This window comes from Acinonyx jubatus, chromosome E1 (assembly GCF_027475565.1).
Source record: "Acinonyx jubatus isolate Ajub_Pintada_27869175 chromosome E1, VMU_Ajub_asm_v1.0, whole genome shotgun sequence".
NCBI classification, from domain to species: Eukaryota; Metazoa; Chordata; class Mammalia; order Carnivora; family Felidae; genus Acinonyx; species Acinonyx jubatus.
Window position 1 is genome coordinate 54961210 of NC_069397.1, and position 17320 is coordinate 54978529.

At 49.3% G+C, this 17320-nt stretch overlaps 1 protein-coding gene across 7 annotated transcripts in view; it reads right to left on the reverse strand.

Annotated features, from left to right (window-relative positions):
* Positions 1-17320, reverse strand: part of RNF157 (ring finger protein 157) — an 81601-nt gene that overhangs the window by 11903 nt on the left and 52378 nt on the right. For all 7 annotated transcript variants that reach the window (XM_053212387.1, XM_053212383.1, XM_053212388.1 and 4 more), the window contains exons 3-14: positions 16758-16846; positions 10823-10969; positions 10268-10385; positions 9751-9817; positions 9408-9451; positions 8986-9037; positions 7023-7090; positions 6146-6305; positions 5879-5991; positions 3056-3294; positions 2233-2341; positions 224-335 (exon numbers count right to left, since the gene is read on the reverse strand). In XM_053212387.1, coding sequence (XP_053068362.1) covers positions 224-335; positions 2233-2341; positions 3056-3294; positions 5879-5991; positions 6146-6305; positions 7023-7090; positions 8986-9037; positions 9408-9451; positions 9751-9817; positions 10268-10385; positions 10823-10969; positions 16758-16846 — 1318 coding nt within the window. The remainder of the gene's footprint in view (positions 1-223; positions 336-2232; positions 2342-3055; positions 3295-5878; positions 5992-6145; positions 6306-7022; positions 7091-8985; positions 9038-9407; positions 9452-9750; positions 9818-10267; positions 10386-10822; positions 10970-16757; positions 16847-17320) is intronic.

The window sequence follows — 17320 nt, forward strand, 5'->3', positions numbered from 1 at the left end:
CTGACTTAATGTTACAGGAACCACTGACGGCAGGCCGGGAAACAGACGAGGACTCCTGCCCCCCTGCCTGGCTGTCAGCAGGACCCCTTGCCTCTGACTTTGGCCTCGTTAGTCACGCAACTTAGGTATCAACCTGCTGGCCCAAGTCCATCCTGGAGGAACTGTCAGGGGTGCTGAGTGCTGGGCCGAGGGGCCGAGCGTGCAGTCCCCCTCCCTCATGTACCTTCTGGGGAGGAGATTGTGGAAGAGAGAGGCGTCCCTGTGCAAGACGACTGGTCAATAGCTCCCGACGATGACATGGTAAGATTCTCACTTTCTGGAGTTATGCCACATTCCTGGAGGGAAACAGTTAAGTACAAAGGGAAGGGTGTAAGGGTAGGGGGCTGGCTACGGAGGGTGAGGGGGGCATCGGGGGCGCTGAGGGCCCCTCCATCAGGGGGCTACGTGCAGAGGAGGGGCGGTTTCTCTTGTCCTCACTTGTCTGCCGCCCTGGCCTGGAATGGCTGTCTCCCAGGGGAGGCGCAAACTTCAGTCAGCACATCCTGCCTGAGGCACAGCATCTGCTAGGGCCATACAAAGACTGCAGCTCAGGTGACACAGGTCACCCAGCAGCTGTGACACGGGAACACCCCAGGTTTCCCCAGGATTATAAACCGCTTTCCTTCTGAAGGAGAACACAAAACCAGCAGAGGCCTCACTGCCTGCCAGGCACCTCCGCTTGGATATCGGGTTAGTTCCAGCTCAATCGACCTAACACAAACACTACCTTTGCCTCCCCACCCACTCCCAACACCCCAGCTATCGGTCACCTGGGCCAGTACCCTCACCCCATCCCAGGCAGATGGGGATTCTGCCCCTATAACCTTTTCTCCAGGAGTTTTGTTTGGTTTTAAGTAGTCTCCACACCCAACGTGGGGCTTGAGCTCACAACCCTGAGATCAGGAGTCACGTGCTCTACTGACTGAGCCAGTGGGTGCCCAAGGAGCTCTGTGTTTATTGTAGCTCAAGGATTCCCTCCCACCTGGGCCAGTGGAGTCATCCTGATGGCCTGCTGGAATCTGGGCGACCACTGTGTGCCTCCGTCAGGCAGGCCTTCCTACAGCAAAACTCTCCCAGACAGTGGGCCTGCTCAGAGCCCCGGCCTCCGCCCTACACCTCTGTGTGCCCTGCCCTGGCCATCTCAGATGCTTCTGTCGCCTTTCTCTAGGAGTTTAAAACACGCTGAGAGTCAGCTCAAATGCTACTACTCCACTCTGCTCCCCTGGTTTATAACTGCTCCTGTCTCTGCCACAGCACTTTACTGTCCCTTCTTCTCTATCGTTAAAATTCACTCAACGGGGCACCTGCGTGGCTCAGTTGGTTGAGCGTCCGACTTCAGCTCACGTCACAATCTCTCCGTTCAGGAGCCTGAGCCCTATGTCAGGTTTGCTGCTGGCAGTGCAGAGCCTGTTCTGGATCCTCTGCCCCTCTATCTGCCCCCCCCCCCCCAATAAATAAAACATTAAAAAAGATTCATCTATTCATCCATTCAGCAAACAGTGCTAGGCACAGCACTGATACTTGTGTGTGCGTCCTGTCCCCAACCAGACACTGAGCTCCCAAGGTCAGGAACCACTTCATCAGGTTTGCCTGTTCACTCTCCCTAGCTCACCGCCGTACAGAGAGCGGGGGTAATGAACCTGTTCAATGAAGCCTGTGGGGGGCACGGGTGGCAAGCCCCGCCCTCTTCCACCGGCCTCCCAACGCACCTCTGCTGGGCCTTCCTGCTGCCTGTTCCCACGCCCGCAACCTGCTCTCCTCAGACATCTGCATCGTTCACTCTCTCACCTCCTTCCGTCTTGGTTCACAGACTACTTTTTACAGACAGCAGCCCCCACCTCTGGCCTTGAACTCCCTTGTCTGACGAGCCAATCCACAGCACGGTCTGACACACCCCTTTTCTCCTGTCTTTGCGTCCATCCTAGCCCCGGTAGCAAGAATATCAGCGCCACCAGGGCAAGGACTTTTGTAGTTTCCTTACTGCTACTGTTCTCAGCATACAGAACAGTGCCTGGTAGAGAACACAGGCTCAATATATTGTTGAAAAGATGGACGTAATGAAATCTTTGCTGCTGTCTCAAAGGGTGTTCCAAGGTGCCCGAGGAACGAACGAAGGCAGACGGACCTGGAGAGGCCTGTGGGACTTAAGAACCTGTGGTCCAACGTCCGAGAAACGGAGGGGAATGAAATTACCTCTTCAAGATGCTGAGCTGAGGGTCTCTGAGAGAGCGGTGTCTCTGACTCGCTGCAAGAACGCTCGTCTTCCTCTTCACGCAACACAGAAGAGTTCTGGGAAACAGACCTGTAACAGTCCGGAGGGGAAAGCATCTGGCGCCAGAATCCACATGAAGAGGGGGACTGGCTTGTACTCTCACGAGCCGGACTCCATGGGAAGAAGAGGCCCGAGAGGGGACAGAAAGGAAGCCCAGGTCTTAAGGAGGAGGACGGAGGTGGGAAAGAGCCCTAGGGGTAGCCTGAGTGCTTTTCGGGGTGTCAGAAAATCTGGGCTTTACCTTTAACTCCTTTAGTAACTTGTGTCTGTACCTGGGGAAAAGTCACTGACATTTTTAGGGTCTCAACATTTTCATCTATAAAATACGCTCCTTAACTCTGCCACAGAAAGCTTATCATGACTTGTGCCTAGTTGGATTTAAATGCTTATGAGGTACAGGTACAGATTACAAGGTTCCTTCAGTCTTTAGACTGAGCGACGCTCCCCACAGGCGTCAATGACCCTAGGGATGTCCTTTTCCCCCCCAAAACACATGAGATTTGCCTGTCTGGATTCTCCTAAGTACCCACAGGTACCGTAAGTATCTTCCTCACCTACGGAATGGGGTAACCTTCTGCCAGAGTGTTCACCCCAGGTCTTAAGTGGGACAAAAAAGCTCCGGGAAGGAGGTCTACGCTGCCCTGGGGACCCAGGACGTGAGCCAGCACTGAGGAGGTGAGAGAAGGAGTGAGAGCCTATCATCAGGGCCTTGAGGGGCAACATTGTCGAGCACCAACCACTCACTTGGAGAGACTCTTTTTGAGCTCGATTCCTTGGCTGCTACAGTCGGACAGGCGGTCGAGTGGGGAGAGCGTCCTGACAGGAGGCAGGTGGCCATCACTGCCGTACGAGGGGAGCATTCCCGAGAGGTGGCCGTCTCCAAGCACGTGAAGGGCAGGGGCCGCTGGGGATGGGGTGAGGGGCCCATTGAGTGCCTCCAGAAGAGACACAACTTCATAACCTGGTGGAATGTTCTCTGAGGACTAGGGGAATCAGAGACAGGTTGAAAAATTAATTAAGTACTCTTTGTTTTATGACATGATCATGTTTCTCACTCTACACTGAAAAAAAAAATGTTTTCTTTTACAGCTGGTCTGGCAAGAACAGCTTCTGCAAAGGAGGCCAAAGAAAGACACAATGTTAGGGAACCTGCATATTCCTACATTCCGCTTACAGGCGAACATCTTCTCAGCAATGTTTATTTTTCTGATTGTAATGGGAATACAGGTTCGTTACAGGGAATACGTGTTCATTACCGCGAGATCACAACCTAAGCAGAAATCAAGAGTCAGACGCTTACCTGACGGAGCCCCCCAGGCACCCCTATCTGTAAATCACAATTTTATATCCTGCTTTATTTTAGCAAATGTAAGTACTTTCCTTCATACACGTCCCCTTGTCACAGATTCCATGTTTCCAACCTGTTCTCTGCCCGGGATTTAGCTGCATCCACCATTTCCTACTGTAAGCAACATTTTGAGGAACATCCTTGTGTATAGATCTTTTATTGTTTTTGGAGATTTAATTGGCTTCATTAAGCAATTCGTGAAGCGGGCAACATCCCATCTAGCAAGGAGAGAGATGCTACCACAAATCTTTTTTTTTTTTTTTCCACATTGTTTTCTTGGTATTAAATTCTTAGATCTTTGATGACCAGATACAGATGTTTTTAAGGCGCTTGATGTATACAGTTATATGGTTTTGTTTCTTCAAAGAGCCTTCTAGTCACACTTCTATAAGCAGCACAGAAAACCTATTTCAACTGCTTCTCTGACAGCATGGAGTATCTTTAAGAAGCTTTCGAATCTGGGGGCGCCTGGGTGGCTTAGTCGGTTAAGTGTCTGACTCTTGGTTTCAGCTCAGGTCATGATCTCATGATTGGTGGGTTTGAGCCCTGTGTGCAGACAGCGTGGAGTCTGCTTGGGATTCTCTCTCTTCCTCTCTCTGCCCCTTCCCTGCTCATGTTCCCTCTCTTTGTCTCAAACTAAATATATAAAACTTAAACAAACAAAGCTTTTGAATCTGGAAGGTGAAAAATGGTACCTCATTTAATTTTTTTTTAATTTTTTTTTTTTTTTGAGAGAGAGAGAAAATGACAGAGGGGCAGAGAAAGAGAGGGACAGAGGATCTGAAGTGGGCTCTGTGCTGACAGCAGCCAAGTCCAATGTGGGACTTGAACTCACAAACCAATGAGATCATGACGTGAGCCTAAGTTGGATGCTCAATGGACTGAGCCACCCAGGCGCCCTGGAACCTCATTCTAATTGATTGGTATATGGTGGATCTCTAATGTGGTTGACTTAAAAAAAAAAAAAAAAAAAGATTGTTAACCAGTTAAGCATCCTCTTCTGAGAATTAAAAAAAAATATTGTGGGGTGCCTGGGTGGCTCAGTCGGTTAAGCATCCGACTTTGGCTCAGGTCATGATCTCACAGTATGTGAGTTCGAGCCCCGCGTTGGGCTTTGTGCTGACAGCTCAGAGCCTAGAGCCTGCTTCGGATTCTGTGTCTCCTTGTCTCTCTGCCCCTCCCATGCTCATGCTCTGTCTCTCTCTGTCTCTTAATAATAAGTAAATGTTAAAAAAAATTAAAAAAAAAATCCTTTGTCCATTTATCTACTGTTTTATCATATGAGCCATGGCAAAGACATTGTCTTTCCTCTGATATAAATGCTGAAGACATTTTTTTCTCTAAATGATTTGTTGTTTACCTATTTTAATTTTTTACACATGTGAACTTTTACATTTTTTATACGGTAAAATCTACCCTTCTTCTTTTTTTTTTGTACTGTTCCTCTGCTTTTAAGCTTAGAGAGTCCTCTCCCATGCCAAGTCAATTAAAGAATCACCTATAATTTATTCTCAGTCTTTAATATTTGGTTTGGTTTCATTTGCTTTAATATAGTTACTCTATCTGGAATGTTAGTTGTTAATCTGGTAAGGAATAAAGTGCTAGGCTGATTTCTCCTCCCTAAATAGCTAACTAATTATCCTAATACCATGTACTGAACAATGGCTCTCTTCTACTGGTGTATGAATCTGAAGACGGTCTCTGCTACGAAAGCACAGCTTTGAGGCTGCGTTCTAATGCCATCACTTATGCTGTGAAACCGAGGTGAAATATTTCATCCACTCGGGTCGCAGTTGCTAAAGCCATGAAATGGGATAAAGAAAACAGTTACCTTCTTCGAGGACTCGGATAAAGACAGTAAACTGTATTCAAATCCAAAACAATCATCCCCTTGTTCCTGCTTGGGGGGAGTTCCAGAGCTGGACCCCACTGGGAGGAGGCTGCACGCAGACAGCTCTAGGCGTCGTAAATATTAACTGGACGCCCAGTTCCCAGGGAGGAAAAGGGGGATTTAATGATCAGTATCCAATTTTCCGTGGTAATACCGGTTGGTTTTAACACAATGTGACCTCAGCCAGCTTACCAAATACTGCAGCGTGCCAGGGTTTAATTACTTGTTGCAAAGTCAGGTAAAGAAGGGTGAGAGGTGAAAAAAAAAAACCAGCAAGGAGAGCAGAACGCCTGCCTCACAAACGGTCACGGTGCCCAGCCCAACTTACTGAATGCTCTTCCGAGTCAGACGTCTGAGACGAGATGATGGGGTTAAAGCCGGTTGGGGACAAGGGGCCCAGTTTTTTCCTCATGGCCCGGATCTGAAGCAGTGCCCGGAAGGCTGGAAGAAGGAAACAGGCCATCGGGCCATCCTGATGCAGGAGTCAGGCCACACGAAAGCCCGGGCAGAAACCACAGTCCCCCCACCCCCACCCCAGTGTCGGTCAGTTCGCAGACCCCGCTGTCGGGTCCCGGCCTGCGGTTCTGGCGCTTACGCAGTCGGCAGATGGGGCAGTTGTTGGCCTGGTAGCGCAGGGTGTCCGCACACGTGTTACACAGGCAGAGGTGGCGACAGGGCAGAATCAAGGTGTCGCGGACATCCGAGAGACATACCACGCACTCAGCGCTGTTATCGCTCACTTCATCCTCAGCCACCTGTCCCAGGAGACAGAAATTCAGCCGGTGACACAAAGCCCTTCGTGTCCTCCATTTTCTTCACAAGCAGCTTTGCCTGAAGAGCTGAGACAAGTGGTAAGAACAAAACCTTACATTTGCTTTGGACTTAAAAAAAAAAAAAAAAAGTTTATTTATTTTTGAGGAAAAGAAAGGCAGAGAGACAGAGAATCCCAAGCAGGCCCTATCAGCACAGAGCCTGACGCTCTGTGCCGGGGCTCGATCCCATGAACTGTGAGATCATGAACTGAGCCCAAATTAAGAGCTGGATGCTCAATGGACTGAGACACCCAGGCACCCCTGCTTTGACTTGACTTTACCGTTCAGCAAGTGCGTTCACATACTGGTCAGTATCACTTCTTCTGGGAACTATTTATCTCAAGCTCGTCTTATGGGGCTCAGATCTGTCCTCTCCGACAGATCTGGCGGGGCCCTAGGAGACCACACCAGGAAGGGCAGGGGCCAGGTAACTGAGTGACCAGAACTCTGCAGAACAACTGATCCCAGCCTGCCTGTGTTTTTCATTTTGGAAGTGATGCAAGCATAAGCATCTGAAATAAGGAACAAGAGAACACCCTCCTAGGACCAAACTGATTCCAGAGTTGGTCATGCTAAACCCCGAGATCCCAGCTTCATCAGAGCATTTCTTACTCCGTCCCCAGGGAAAAAAGTACATTCAGAATTTCGGATGGAACTTGCCTTAGAATCCTGGGTGTTGTACTTGTTTTCAATTCCATAGATCTCCTGAAGGAGGTAGCTGACCCCATCTACCTGAAGAGCAAACAGAGAAGTTCAAGGGCAGGCTGACTCAACAGAGATAAGTAGGAACTTGCCCCTCAACCTTCCCTGGTAACCAAGGACTACTGATGCACAATGAAAAAAAGCAAAGGCCTAGACAAGTAAGGATGCTTTTTTTTTTAATTAAAAAAAAATTTTTTTTTAATGCTTATTTACTTTTGAGACAATGCGAGAGACAGAGTGTAAGCAGTGGAGGGCAGACAGAGGGAGAAACAGAATCCGAAGCGGGCTCCAGGCTCTGAGCTGTCAGCACAGAGCCCGACGTGGGGCTGGAACTCACGAACTGTGAGATCATGACCTGAGCCGAAGTCAGATGCTCAACTCACTGAGCCACTCAGGCACCCCAAGGATGCTTTTATTTACTTATGTTTTCTCTTTGACAGAGAAAAGGAAATCCAATGTTTGATTCACCCACCATTATACCCAACAGGGAACATGAAAGTTCACAAATACAACACTAATCTGTGTACTGCAGCTCACTATTCCAGACAGTTAAGAAGGGATAGACTAAGCAAATGGAAGAATGTGCATCAAAACAGAAGCATCAGCTATGTATCCAAAGTTAAGTGTAGACATTACAAAACCAAAGGAATGGAAAAGAGAAAGCAAGAAAGCAAGAAAGCAAGAAAGCAAGGCAAGGGAAAGAGGGGAAAGGAAAACATCTGAAGCAAAGAGAGAAAGATCTTGAAGGGGAGGCCAATGGAGCCCCTCCATCTGCACGAGCCACCGTCACCTACAGAGCCAAGGACCCCTCTTGGCCCTGTTCCTTAAAACCCCAAGTTCAATGCCCACTCCCACTAGCCTAGCCACGTCCGAGCCAAAGCAGGCCCTTTTCTCGTTTCTTTACACGAGCCCACTCCTCCCTCGGCTTCACCTCTGTCCCACTGATCCCCTCCCCTCAGACCTAGCCTGTCACTGATTTTATACCTCACTCTCCGGTGTGACAGAGTCAGTTGCTAATGCCAAGCTAGCAATAGGAAAATAGACCATTTACCTTGAGCTACCGTAGCCTTTCCATCCTATCTAGGCATTCTGGGAAATGAGGCCTCCCCGTGAGACAACTCACCGAAGCCTGGCCGTGGCAGGCAGTACTCTGGGCCCAGGATCTGTTTCCTCCTGTGTCTCTTAAGACTTGTTTCGACCTACTGATTCTAATGGAAAGGATATTATCAACAGATTTAGACTAAGGTGTTACTGACTACTATTGGCCTCATTAATGAATAACTCAGAATTTCAGACACCTGTCACCCATCTGCAGGGGAGGCCGGCCAGTGCCACTGGCACCACTCTCCAGGACTCTCCGCTCATCGTTGCAAGAGTGGGAAAAAAAGTGCTGGCACACAGCAGGGGTTAGGCCTTTGAGCAGACATATGCGTGACTTGCTGGTCATCCCGGAAGACGGCAGATGGCCAGGAAACTTGGAATTTTAGAAAAACACTTGGTGGGATAAATTAAGCCAAGGGCCCTAACTGGCTCTGAATTGGACCCCGACATTTTATCCTTCAGCTCGGAATGTTTCTCGCCCTGGCATTTTCAATGAAAAGAGTTCTCCCTAAACCTAATGTCAAGAGACAAATCCTGTTCTTTCCTTTCTCAAGACCTTTGCTCAGATAATGGCTGCCTCCACGCCAACAATTCTGGAACAAGAAAGACACCAAAGTCAGTATTCTTTTCAGGCCACCCAAGGAGTTTCTAACACACAAAAGCACTCTTTTTTTTTTTTTATTTTAACTTTTCTTGGATTAAAAAAAAGAGGGGGAGTGGAAGAGAAAGAAGCATGCTTAGCAAAAGAGAAAAAGAGAGAGATGAAAAGAAAGAAGTCTGGGGGGGGGGGGGGGGGCAACGATCCCCGGCCCTCAGATACCTACCACTTGTTTCTGTTTGAGGGGCTTGACACAGAATGACCCATCGGTGTGCTGGAATGAAACACGACCGTTAGGACCAGGAAGCAGGGGCAGGAACCAGGCGTTCTCGGGCACTCCTCTCAATGACACCTGCGTGTGATGGCACACTCCTCACGCCGCGGGGCCTCATGAGCATCTAGTCTGACCCTTCCGTCTCGGGAAGAGGAGACTGCGGCCTCGAGAGCTGCAGGTCAGGTCGCGCAGCACGCGGGCGGCAGAGCTGGACCGAGGCCCGAGGGCGGCCCCCAGTGTGGTGCTCCTCCCACTCCGTGGGGAGCTGGGCCTGTCCTGCCGCGCTCAGGGAGCCGGCCAACAGGCCGCACGCGTCCCCGCACGAAAGACAGCTAAACAGAACCGAGTGAGGCCCTGTGAAGCTACTCACCTTTTCAAAAGTGCCCAGCAGTACATGGCAATGGCCAAAATACTCTGAAAAAAATAAAGGCACGCGGATGAAGGAGAAAGCCAAACAGCACACCTTGCCACCCATCTATCTTCCCCGATTCCCCCCAACCCGGAAGACCAGACGCTCTGGGCCGTCAGGAGAAGGGGCCCGTCCCTTCACCCAGGGCTGTTCTCATCAGCCTAAGGAGTGCAAGGGGCATGGAAACCGGCTGCCTGATCCCCACGGAGGGGGCGTGTTGTTCCCGAGGCCACAGCGACTGCCCGGCCTGTGCACCACAAAAGGGCAGCGTGTAGAGCAAAAGAAGACAGAGAACGCCCATTACCGTCTCCTTCATCCACCACGGCGTGGACCACTAAAGGGTAAACCTCTCGGTCCAGATCAAAGCCAAGCTGAAGGGAAAGAAAAGGGGGGGGAGGGGAGGAAAGACTTAACACGTTTAAATGGCCCAGTAGTCCATCAGAAAGGGAGACATCGTCAAGAAGCATTAACTTCATCTCTGCTCTCATTCGTCAACTTCGTGACCACCTAAGTCTGTTTAACTGGAGGCCACCGTTGCTTTCTAAAGTCTCATGGCTGTGAAGCCCTCTAACTGGCAGGTTCTTCTCTTTGAACGTGACTTTCTCAAAACACCCGGGGTGAATGCGCTACTTTGGAACAGAAAAGCTATCGACATGAGGTGTGTTTTAAGGGCAAGGAGAAGTTACAGTGCTGAAGAACATGGCCTCCCAGCATCTGGGCGGTCCGGGCACTGCCGGCCGGAGTCCCGACTAGGTCCACGTGAGGGACCTGCCCCCACGCTTTCTCCCAGCAGCCTGTCACCGCCCCCGGAGGCAGCTCACCTCCTCTTCCGCCCACTCTGAGGGGTCCACGGTGTGGGAGGGCAGGCAGAACTGCTGGCCGACCCCTCGCTTGTAGTGCACCGTCTCCGACTGGAGGCTGTTGTCCTTGGGGATGTAGCTGCCCATCAGAGAGGGAGACAAAGCAAAAGTCAGTATCTAGCCCGGAAGGATCTGACCGCTTCCTCTGTCCCACGCCTGGTCTCAGTATCAACGGGCTCTAGGTACGGAAAAGGAAAGGAAATATTTCCTTCTAATGTGTCCTTTGCTCTTGCTTGGGAACGCCGTTAAGACTGTATGTCCAACCCACACATCCGCACAAAGGTGGCTTAACAGATTTTTAGCAGCATCTTGATGAAATGCAAGGTTGTGCCACCATCTGCCGCTGCACAAGCTCGCCCAGATTGAAGGGAAAAGGCAAAGAGGTGGGGCTCTGCAGAAGAAAGTCTGAGCTCAGGAACCAGATCTCACCCGGTCCGTAGGTTTTTTTCCCACAGGTGAGCGCGGAGGGCTCGCCTGTCTGGGAGGGATGTGGCTCACCTGGCCTCTCGTTCTTACCTGGCAATCCCGTTCTGGAACTCTTCCGTGGCCTGATAGTAGATGGTGATGGCCACCCGAGCGTCAGTGTCAAAGGTGAACTCCACATTGTAGTGGACTTTAGCTCTGCCTGCCTCTTCTCCCAGGGTCTTCACTTCCTCGGCACACCTAGAAAACCAGAAAGACGTGGCATTTGGGAGCTCGCAAACCAGTTTTCAATTTACCTTTTACAAATTTTTACACTTCATACATCGTGAGCTTCTCTCCAGGGTCGGAAACTTAGGCCTGCACCTTCATTTCGAGTGATGGCTGAACACCCCGTGAGCACTGCTGTTGGGCATTTAGGTGACTTCTGATGTTTTGCGGTGCTATAATGAACATTTGTGCATTTGCCAGACCTGTTTTTCTTCTTTTTTTCTTTAGTTTTGTCGTAATCGAAGTTACTAATCACATAGCTTCGTTTCCGCGGGGCTTGTTACTATCACAGCAGGCCCTCCCCCCTCCTTTCCCCCTCTTCAGAGACAATCTTTACCTCGTTTAGCTGATCATTGTCGCATTTACCTATTTTCTATACAACATGCTTAGATTATCCTTTTTATTTTTTTGAAATGTTTTTATTTTTACTTTTGAGACAGAGACAGACACAGACACAGAGCACAAACAGGGGAGGGACAGAGAGAGAGGGAGACACAGAATCCAAAGCAGACTCTAGGCTTAAGCTGTCAGCACAGAGCCTGACGAGGGGCTCGAACCCATGAACGCTGAGATGGTGACTTGAGCCGAAGTCGGACACTTAACCGACTGGGCCACCCAGGGACCCCACGTGGATCATTCCAGACTCTTCAGTTCCAGGTGCTAGCCGCTGACTTCGTACTATGGGAACCAGAATTTCTTTCTCTTTCCTCGCGCTGCCCCATATGCAGTACCCACCCCCCTCCCCCCAGTACGCTCTGTCTCGAATCTGCTAGTTCAGCACATCCGCGTCTGTCTTACTGTGATTATACGGACATGGTTCCCAGCTTAGCCACAGAGTAATCTCTGAGTATTTTTCTTTCCCTTTTTCTTAAGAGTTTGTGCTCATTTCTCTTTCAGTCGCTCGGTTTCCTAGGTACTTTCTCACTAATTCAGACCCTAGCCCTCTGCTGGCCATCCGTCTAAATCTCTCCATGTCCAGAAGTGCCGGGTGTTCCATGCATTTTGTCTTCTTGAGGGGGGTCCTACCTGGACCCCAGGCCCTCTGTGCCTGGGTGCAACCACCCGGAGCCACCCTCCCCCCGTTAGCCCGGGAAGTCCCCTCCACCTCTTTCCTGCATCTCCTGGCTTCTTCTTCCTTGGGGCACGCTTTCACTGTGGCAGAGCACCTCTTCCACTAGCCTCCTGAAAAAGGACGTGTTGGAGGGATCAACTTTTTGAGAGATTTTAGTCTAGTCACACCACACTAAAAGTTTGGTTGAGGGGCGCCTGGGTGGGGCAGTCGGTTAAGCGTCCGACTCTTGATCTCGGCTCAGGTCATGATCACACAGTTTGTGAATTTGAGCCCCGCATCAGGCTCTGCACTGATGGCGCGGAGCCTGCGGCTTGGGATTCTGCCTCTCCTTCTCTCTGCCCCTTCCCTGCTTGTGTGCTCGCTTCTCTCTCTTTCTCTCTCTCTCTCTCAAAATAAATAAATACACTTAAAAATGAAAAGATTATTTGGTTGAATAAAGAGTGCTGGGTCATAAATACTTCTAAAAAGCCATTTGAAAATATTGCTGCATCATCCTCCGGCGTCTAGCACCGCCTCCAGAAGCCATTCCAACTGCTGGCCCTTTTCCCTCTGATATATAATCTCTGCCTTATCATCCATTGAACTCAACACTCCAGTAGTCCTTTTTTTTTTTTTTTAATTTTTTCAAATGTTTATTTTTGAGAGAGAGAGACAGAACATGAGTGGGGGAAGGGCAGAGATGGGGAAACACAAAATCGGAAGCCAGATCCAGGTTCTGAGCTGTCAACACAGAGCCTGACACGGGGCTTGAACCTGTGAATGGTGAGATCAAGACCTGAGCTGAAGTCAGACCCTTAATCGATTGAGCCACCCAGGCGCCCCTCCAGTGGTCCGTTCAATTTAGAAACTCATGCCCTCTGGTTCTGGGAAATTTTCTTAAATTAGTTATGCCATTAATGATGATTTCCTTCCTTCTATAGTCTCTGTTCTCTTCCTAGAACCATTATTGGATATGACACCTTGTAAACTGGCACTCTATGCTTTGGATCTTTCTTCTTCTATTTGCTGTATCTCAACCTTTTTGGCCCACCTTCTAGAAAATTTCAACTTTTCTTCCTCCATTCTATTGACATTTTCATTTCTGCTGTTTTTGAGTCTTGTTTATTTCCTAAATGGCCTGTCATTGCGTCCATGAAATAAGACAGCATCTACTGTCTCTGAGGCTACAAATGAGCTTTTTCTCTTCCTGCAGTTTTTATTTCCACTTAGTTATATTTTTTCCTGTTGGTTTGTTTGGCCCCTATATTTTGTATTTTTTTAATGTTTATTTATTTTTGAGACAGAAACAGAGCATGAGTGGGGTAGGAGCAGAGCGAGAGAGAGACACAGAATCTGAGGCAGGTTCCAGGCTCCAGGCTGTCAGCACAGAGCCCGAGGCGGGGCTTGAACCCACCAACAGTGAGATCATGACCTGAGCCGAAGTCGGATGCCTAACTGACTGAGCCACCCAGGCGCCCCTCTTTTGTCTTTAAGTAGGCTCCACGCTGGGTGTGGAGCCTAACTTGGGGCTTGAACTTAGGACCCTGAGATCAAGATTGGAGCTGAGTTCGAGAGTCGCACACTTAACCGACTGAGCCCCCCAGGCGCCCCTTGCCACCGTCTTTCATATTATAGGCACTCCCTATGCATCTAGGAATCTTTGGTTGTCTGCTCATATTTAAGAAATTAAATCTCCAGTTGGAAGTCTGAATGCATGGTGGGGTTTGGGGACCCTGGGCTTCCCCAGGGACCAATCCGGGTCTTTGGAGGAATCTCCAAGGCCAGTCTCTTTGGTCTTCCCATCTGGGAGAGTCCTGCTCCTCAGAGACAGTGTTCCTCTCTTTGGACAAGGGCCTGGCAGCCAGCATTCTGGGGGCAGACAGTGTTGGGTGGTGGGCAGGCTGGAGGGTTCAGCATCCAGTGTGCCCAAACTCCCTTAACCCCCATCTTTAGTACTGAGTCTAACTTTAGCCGTCCCTGGGTCTCCCAAGTCCACAGAGTCTCTGTTTTAACTTTGCACTGAGAATCGCCTGCCGGCCTTCTGCCAGGGTGTGCAGAGGGCAGCTCTGGCTGTGTGGCAAAGAGAGGATCCGACCGCCTCTCGAGCAGGCTTCCCACCAATGCTCTTCATGTTGGCCTTGCACCTCGATATCCAGAGGTCCTGGTACTGCCATTTCCTGAGCCTTTGGGGGGGTCACAGTTCCACTGGGTGATTCTCAGCTTTTCCTTCGGCTCACTTGGGATCCTGATTTCACAGGCCTGCTGCATTATTTAACTCTTACCATTTGTCCCAGCCTCTAAACTCAGAAGTTTAGTTTTTGCAGTTACTCCTCTCCCATTCCCCCACTTCTTCTGGATTTATGCTTTTTAAAATTGCTTTTTTTATTAAAAAAAATTTAACGTTTATTTTTGAGAGACTGAGTGCAAGCGGGGGAGGGGCAGGGGGAGAGGGAGACACAGAATCTGAAGCAGGCTCCAGGCTCCGAGCTGTCAGCACAGAGCCCGATGCGGGGCTCGAACTCACACACCGCAAGATCATGACCTGAGCAGAAGTCGGACACTTGACCGACTGAACCACCCAGGCACCCCAGGATTTATGCTTTTGAAAAAAAAGTTTGTTTATTTATTTATTCTGAGAGGGAAAGAGAGAGCATGAGCAGGGGTGGGGCAGAGAGAGAGTCAAAGAGAAGGAATCCCAAGCAGGCTCTTCACTGTCAGCACAGAGCCCATGCGGGGCTCCATCCCACAAACTGTGAGATCATGACTTGAGCTGAAACCAAGAGTCGGAAGCTTAACGGACTGAGCCACTCAGGCACCACTGGATTTATGCTTTTGAAAATACTCTTATTAGTGGGTTTTGACAGCAAGCGAAAGATGTTCACTCCTCCATTTTTACCTGGAAATCTGTGAATCAGTATTTACCCTATTCTCATAATCTCAGAAAAACAGACCCAAAACACCCTTCACCTTAATATTTATTGAACAGCAGGTGTTTTCTTCCTGTTATCTTGCTGAATTCTGACAAGAGCCATTAAAGGTAAAGTGTGGTGTCGCTCTCTACGTTACGGATGGATGGGAAAGGACTTATAGGGTGAGAGAAAGAGAGAGCGGCCGACAGCCGCTGGCTCCCGAGGGCTCACGGGCCACAATCCACTCTGCTGCGGCGGGAGCTGCCCCACGGAGGGTGAGCCCTCGCCTGCAGGCTGCTCTGTGCACAGAGCAAGCACCTCCTTGGCTGCCTGGTCCCCAGAGTTGACTCCAGGGCTGGGGAAATCGTTGGGGAAGCAGTCAGAACTTCAGGGACAAATGAAATACTGTATATAAATCAGGAGAGAAACACAGAAGTAAATTAGTGGTTGCTTAGGCCTGAAAGAGGGGTTTCAGGAGAAATGTGGAGTTACCACCAGTGAGTTCAGGGTCTCTTTTGGAGATGATGAAAATGTGCTAAAATTAGATGGTGGTGATGACTGCACAACCCTGAATATACTAAAAACCACTGAACTGCACACTTTAAATGGGCAAATTGTACAGCATATGAGTTACATCTTAAAAAGAATGATCAGAAATAAAACTTCCTACTGCTAACAGGACTGACCTATACGGGCATAAAATGGACTCATGAGTCATCTTCCTTGTCCGTTCAGAAAAACCTGAGATCTGCGATTTGCCCTAGCCAAAGCTGTCTTCCCAGGGGACCAGTGGGCATCAGATTAGCATGCTACCTGGAGGGCAGCATCAGTGTAAAAATTACACTATCTTACGGACTGTACAGAGAAGGTAAATGTTGAAGATACTTAATAATGATGATGATGATTAACCAACCAGACAAGGACACAAGGAGTTCCTCTGAGGAAGGACACATGAGATGAAGAATAAATTGAAAAGTAAATATAAGCAATAAAATAATGCTTTTATATTCCAACTGCAAATATCCCATTTTTCCACAAGCTTGCTGAGGTAGCTGCAAGATTCACTTTTTCCCCTCAATAATTTTATTTATTTATTTATTTAGAGAGAGATAGGGGCGCCTGGGTGGCTCAGTCGCTTAAGCGTCCGACCGGCTCAGGTCATGATCTCACGGTTCATGGGTTCGAGCCCCACGTCGGCTTCTGTGCTCGCAGTTCAGAGCCTGGAGCCTGCTTCAGATTCTGGGTTTCCCTCTCTCTCTGCCCCTACCCCGCTTGTGCTCTGTCTCTTCCTCTCTCTCAAAACTAAATAAGCATTAAAAAAAAAAAAAACTAAGAGACAGCGAGCACGAGTGGGGTAGAGGAAGAGAGAGAGGGAGAGAGAATTCCAGACAGGCTCTTTGCTGTCAGGAGCTCAAACTCATGAACCACGAGATCATGATCTGAGCCGAGATAAGAGGCTCTGACACTTAACCAACTGAGCCACCCAGGCGCTCCAATATATATATATATATATTTTTTTTTTTATCATAAAACAAGAATAAAGACTGCTTCTGGGAAAAGGGAAAGTCTTTCATAAACACAGACTCTCACATAAAGTTCTGGACAATCTGGATGCGGGAAGACCTAATCTACGTGGACAGGGGCTGCTCGATCACTGCCAGGGCAGTTCACATCCTTGAGGCCAGGGGAATGAGACTCTGGGTCTGGCAGCAAACTGCTCTGCTAGTCTCTTGAGGGGTGGGGGAGGGGAGCTGCTCGGCACCTAGAACCGGGCCTGGGCCCCAGCCCCAGGGGAACTTACTTTACAAGTCTTAGTGTGTCCTTTCGGATGTTGATCAGGCTTCTCAGAGTCTTCACAGGTTCTTGGGGAGGTGGGGCGGCATAAGGAAACTGTCGGAAGCAAAGTGAGAAGGCAGCATGTTTATAGAGACCAGTCACTGTCCCCGGCTGGTACACAGCTTCAAGGCTGTCAAACAACAGCTTTGGGAGGTGAGATGGGAAGGCGCCACTCTCCTAACTAAGTGAGGACACCCAGACCTGACATGTTAAGCGAACTTGCCCAAGGTCACAGCTAGTGGTAGAACGGGGATTCGATTTGGCGTCAAAAGGGCGAGATTTCTCTGCTTTTTCCATTAGATGCAGTTCATTTGAGTCAGGATTCAAAATGTGAGTAACTAATAAAAACTCTCACTGAAGTTCCAAATACCAAAGGACATACTGTGGCCGAGTTAATCACAAAAGGCTTTTCCATCTGACCTGAGACAACAGGGAGCCAGACCTGCAAGGTTTTTCCTTCAGTGAAGCCACATGGTGTCTTCGGGATTTAGGGACCGTAAATAAAAGAGAAGCCCATCCTGTGTACAG